At 38.5% G+C, this 6,000-nt stretch overlaps 1 protein-coding gene across 1 annotated transcript in view; it reads left to right on the top strand.

The window, feature by feature from the left end:
- Positions 1–2,322: 2,322 nt before the first annotated feature.
- lmbrd1 (LMBR1 domain containing 1) overlaps positions 2,323–6,000 on the top strand; it is a 74,002-nt gene continuing 70,324 nt past the window's right edge. Inside the window, exons 1-2 of the mRNA XM_036547032.1 lie at positions 2,323–2,402; positions 5,068–5,244. Coding sequence (XP_036402925.1) covers positions 2,337–2,402; positions 5,068–5,244 — 243 coding nt within the window. The 5' untranslated portion in view covers positions 2,323–2,336. The remainder of the gene's footprint in view (positions 2,403–5,067; positions 5,245–6,000) is intronic.

Raw genomic sequence — 6,000 nt, 5'->3', positions numbered from 1 at the left:
GCAGCTACATGATTTACAATGCAACAGATATTTCCCAACTTCTGGATGCCTCCCTATCCCCCTTCCGTGATATGTGTGCTAAGATGACTCTGAAAATAAGCAGTAGACTACAGCCATTCATCCCGGCTGGTCTGAATTAATTTAATATGGATTTGAAGCACTGGCATTTAATGAAAATTTCCCCATATTTAGTAATTGATCTTGAGATGTAAGAGGAAGAAATATCGGTGATTAAGAGGGAGATTCAATAGTTCTTAAACTGTCACTCAGCAAAGGTGCTTGGCAGTCAAGCGCGCACCGGCAAGATTGATCCCCTTGAGTGGATGTAATCCGAAATGACTGTTACACATTACCGGACCAAGGGCAGAGGAACCTTCAGACACTTTTTAAGAAAAGAAAAAAATGGACTTTTGCAGTGTTTGATATTCACTGAACACAAGAGCACAGCTCCAAGAATCTCAAGAGAACAAATGTCTGATAATAGGACATTATTCCACGTTACATTATGAGTCAACCAACGCAAAAATTAGTCTGCATAAATTTGTAACACATTATTAGTAGCAAACAAAGTCCACCATAAATATAACTACACCAATATTCTGCTATTTGAAAGTTCAATTGAAGCTTCTGGAACTATACAGAGGCCACAGAAGATAATTGAATACTATCAATCCCCACGTGATCTTGATTCCTTTTGAAATCACAGCATGTCAGCTATTTCATTAGCCTGAAGCATATCTCACTGCCTTACCATTGTCCCCAAACAATTACAGTTTAACTCACTTGATATCCCCTCTGGCATGCAGAACAAATATGTGATATTACATAGGGTATGATTTCAGCAGGGTATAAATATCATTCAATGTTATTACTGTGTAGAAGAGCCATAAACTTGTTTTAAATAAATAATAATAAATTGTTTAGCCATGCATTTCACAATTAAATAAAGAAAACAGATCAAATTGTATTGCATTGCATTTTATTATTTGTGTGCAGTGTTTTCAATAATCACATAGTTTGCTTGACCACAATGTCACCGCCAATTGTTAACATACACAACATTACTATAACAGCATTTCAACGACAACAGTTCTTAAATGATTAAATTATTATGATTAAAATTAATTACTTTTGTCTACATCTAGGAAGCTAGAATAAACAGTGTGTACAAAGCTATTGTATATTCATTGGAAAGGTAGTTAATAATAAATTGGCACCATTTAAAACTATGAGGCACTGTTTTGTCTATGTCATGTGTAATTAAAAAAAGTCTTAGGACAAAAAGAACAAAGCTAACAAGCCGCTAACTAAATAATTTTCTATTTTTATAGCTGGATAAAATACTTAATTGCTTTAAAGACAGTTGAAACAAACAGCTAGGCAAGCTTATGTGCATTCAGCTCAACAAACTACAACTATTATTGTTAAGCTCAATACTGTTTTTCCACATCTGCTCTTGAAAATCAGCTTCAAGATCACTGATAGAAACAATGCTGGTGATTCAGTCAACATAAAAATGGTCTAAGAAAGTTTCAGTACTAAATTTCCCAACATTATTTCACTTGGTGGTGAAAGTTTACACAGCTGAATTATCCAGGTTGTCTTAACAAGCCATGAAATCAGAAGTGAACATCAGAGGTTTGTCCTTATTCTAAATTGCTGTGCATTTTTGGCAGCGTTGACTTGGATGTGTGTATTTTATGATACAGTTGTGACAAGCTCACAACCTAGTATTAGGCCTGCTTTCCTGATGATATCACTCGTGCATTACTTTTGAATCCCTACTTTTGAACACCTACAACCACCAACTGTAACTGTGACTGTTCATTATTCTACAGCTAAGAATCATAACAATGATTAAATAATTTATTAACACATACCCTGGAGACCAAAAAGCTACAAATATCCACGATGAAGGGGATAATCAATTAGTTTTACAGTGTCAGTTTAACATTGAAACCATCAAACAGTGGGAAGCACTTTTAGGGAAAAATGACAGTAAGTTGGTTCAGATATTAAGCAAGAGGATATAATCACGCTTTTCTGTACCATCTGCTTACAATACACTCACGGTGAAAGTTCAAGCTTAACAAAAGCAAAAAATGATGACAGGACGTATTGTGTAAGTATAACTTCCTTTGTACGCTTACAGATCGAAAAATCGAGTTCAATTTGCCATTCTTTACAAGAACAGTCAAGTCAGATCCAAATCTTCAATTCAGCTAGGTAACGTTATACGTGTATATCATTCATTACTGTCGCTCCTAGCATCGCCGCCCACTGTATGATGTCAACATACACACGTGAGTTGTCACTGTTTGTTGCAGGAAGTGAAGATGGCGGAGACTGCGTTGCTAACCGAGTCAGTGCTCGGTTGGTCAATTTTCGCATTTGTGCTCCTGGTAAGGCGTTACAAACACTTCCAGTAGAGGTTCCGTAAACATAGATTGTCATAGATTGAAATTGTTTTCTCTCGTTAACACTCTGTAGCTAACTAGCACTTGCTTACTGCTGAGTCTATCGGGACCCGAAAGCGGGTAATAATGGCTAGCCAGCTGCTTCAGCTGCTTAGCTAGGTAGCGAATGCCGTTTGGATTAACGAAAATCCAGTCTTAAAATGAGCTGGAAGAAAACGAAGCCTGCTTCCATCTCACCATTGCGGTATTGTTTTCTGACGTGCCTTTTGCTGACGTATTTTACTAGCTAACGTCAGCTAATATTTACCAGAGACTTCATGCTGGGTGTGGGGAACATGTGACGACTTCAGGCAGTATGTAGGTGAAGCGTTAATAGTTCAGAGTGTCTCACTTATGTGAGCTATTGCCCAGGGTAGTGTCATTTCGGAATTTAAATTCTCCCTGTTGTTTAGCTAGGGTAGTTAACGTCGTTTTCTTTTCGCTGGAAGGGATATGAACTAGTTAGCTAGCTAGCGACATGTAGCCCGTAACTGAAAGGACACATTCAGCAAGTTAGCCAACCAGCTAACTAGCGTCATCGCAGTGATAGCAAATGTTATTCTCCGGGGCGGTAGTATTAGTGGCCATGCTATGTTCGCTAACGTTAGCTACCGGTAAACTTAAAGTCACATGTCAGCTCTTGAAACTACTGTAACAGGAACAACGCTTGGATGATCAACAGCCAGGGCTCGACTGCACACATAATTAATAAAATTATAGTTTGGGTTATGAAGCTAGCTAACTAGTGCTGCGTAACGTTAGCTAGATATTATTGGAGTTCACTGTTCAACCTGTAATGGCACAGTAGATTTGGAACGCCCAATCACTTTGAAACTAAAGTTATGACATTACGTGGAACCCGGGCAACCTTCATTTTTAGACATAAATTTGATGCACGACTCCTCAGATTCTTATCAAATGCATCCGTGCTCACATTCCTCACTGAGTTTTTGGCTCGAAGCGAACTGTTGTGTCATTTCCCGGCTAGATGCTCAGCCAAGGGGCTTAAGTACGTAAGCCCTTAATTGATCCGGTCTGCAAACGGCATCGCTTGATCAGAGGAGACTGGTTTTAAATAGTGCCCTTAAACCCTGTTGCGCACGTGTATTGAATATGACCTTGGAAAGGAGTGGCGCTGATCTGCCCTGTCTGGAGTGTTGAGGATCCGGTATCTTCCCTCCCCCCGTCCCAGTTTATAAGTTTATGTATGTCGCATTTACAAATGCGATGGAAGCGATTGTCAAGTATAGACCTACCACACAGCGAGTGAAATGGTCAGCAAGTTATATAAACGGAGTGAAAAAGAATGACAGCATGTTGAGACACCGTTTTAAATATGTTTTTAAGATGAAGGAGGCAAATGTTTCAATGTGAAATAGAACTTGGTCAGAGAGGAACTGTTAGGCCTAAACCTTGCACATTTTTGACAGCAAGCTAGATTGAAGCCTTTGTAGTTTCTAGTTCAGATTTCTAGGATTTTCACTTCTCAGTGCCCACAAGGTTTTATTTCCACTCATTTAATTGTGGCATGCCAGGTAACAGACCTTGTCTACTGTGTATAAAGTCTTACTCTGGCTTGTCCAAAATGATGAGTGAATGTGATGTCAGGTTGCATTGACATTGGCAAGCTAAAATTACTAAAAATACATTTTTATACCGTTCCCTTATGCCCTTGTTTCCTGTTCATTTTCAATATCCAGTTTGGCTTTACAGTGCACTTATTTTAACCTAAAACTTTTTGGACCACAATGAAGAGCCCTAACAGTTGGTAAGCTCAAAATGTAACTCAGACTTCATCATATAATCTTGCCATGCACATAAAAAAGCCAGGGAAGTGAATCGGTGGGCCAAGTAATGGCAGTTGTTTAAAGCTACACAGTTTTCAGGTCATTTGCCTATTTACACTCCCCCCCCATTTGCAAGGATTTTCAGATAATAATTATGTGCAGCAACTGTTTTGCTGATAATTACTTTCAGTATCCCAAAATGTTTGTTTAGCCTGTGAGGTAGCAGGAGTTTCCAATTTATGCGCGTGGATCAAAGCCCATACACGGTGCACGCTACACCCACACACAGCTGCTCCTCCTGTGCCTCTCTGCATGTGCAGTTGTCTCTCAGCAAAATCTGAGCTATGAAACAAATGAACCACTAACCTTCCCACGTTCTTCCGTTTCTCTGTGTGTGAGCCCAGTGTTGATTATTTTTGATTGATAAAACAGAAACTTTATACCTGTCCTACACATTCCCTTTATAATAAACTGTATGATAATTAACATTGTTTTATTCCTTTTTATAACAGTGCCACGCATGACAAAATAAAATTGAAAATTAGATAATTTAGAATGACAAGGAAATGAATGGTCTTCTTTTCAGTAGAGGATGTGTGCAATTTCTAGCACAGTCCTTGAAACTATGTGGGGGGCTAACAGAAGACAATGTCAGTGAGTTAGTATTTACCTAAGCAATTTTGATTGTTTTGGCATTTTAAACCATATTAAATACTGTGATCAAAAAGAAATAAATGTCCTAAATACCCGTTTCTGCTGTATTTTCAACCAAGAAACCGTGCGGTGTTCCTCATGATCTGAATTCTGCCTATATTTGTCCACAGGTGATTTTGGCCTTTTGCTGGGTTTACATTCGCAAGTATCAGAGCCGACAGGAGAGCGAGGTGATCTCAACAATCACTGCAATATGTGCGCTGGCCATTGCACTGATAACATCTGCCCTTCTTCCCGTGGATATATTCCTCGTGTCATACATGAAGTACCCAAATGGTACTTATAAGGTATGGCTGGAATTATGGCTTATGTGATTCTGTTGTCAATGTCTCATGTATGAACATCAGGGGTTAAGGTATTTCATTGTATCATTTTTAAGCAGAGGAATAGCTATCAGATTCAGTCTTCACACATTAATCTTAGCTGAGGACATTAGCCTCAAGAAATTGAGTGCATTGTTTGTGTGCATGTGTGTGTGTGTGTGTGTGTCTATGTGTATGTATATATCTATATACATTTTATTATGTGCAGCAATTGAATTTGTAATTATACATTACCATGAGGCCCTCCTTAGATATAAAACATGTAGAAGGGGTTTAGACTTAGAATGATATTTATGTAACTAACTAATGGTAATGGTGTTCATGATGGTGACATAAACAAAAGGAGATGCACCAACAGCTAACTAGTGAAGTTTGTGAAATCAACTCTTCGTGTTTGTTTGTGGAGTTTTCTGTAGCTGGCAAAATCACAACCATCCTAAGAGCTAGCTAGCATCCATAAAGCATCTCAGAGACTGTCGACTTGCTAACCTTATAGGTAGTACCATGAAGTTTGATGTGTTTATCTTTTCAATGGAAGGTTACCCAGCTACAGTTGCTAGCTATGTCTAGCAAGATGAATTGCTTCCCAATCCCATATTACTGACAATTTTTGTGTTAGATTGCAGTAGCTCTTTAGATACTGTATTATACACCATTTTTTTCTCAGAGACACTGTTTTAGATAATACATCAGCAATTCCAAAGCTTAGTGCTTTTTCAC

The sequence above is a fragment of the Megalops cyprinoides genome, chromosome 15 (genome assembly GCF_013368585.1).
Source record: "Megalops cyprinoides isolate fMegCyp1 chromosome 15, fMegCyp1.pri, whole genome shotgun sequence".
NCBI lineage: Eukaryota > Metazoa > Chordata > Actinopteri > Elopiformes > Megalopidae > Megalops > Megalops cyprinoides.
This window is presented reverse-complemented; position numbering and strand designations above follow the sequence as displayed.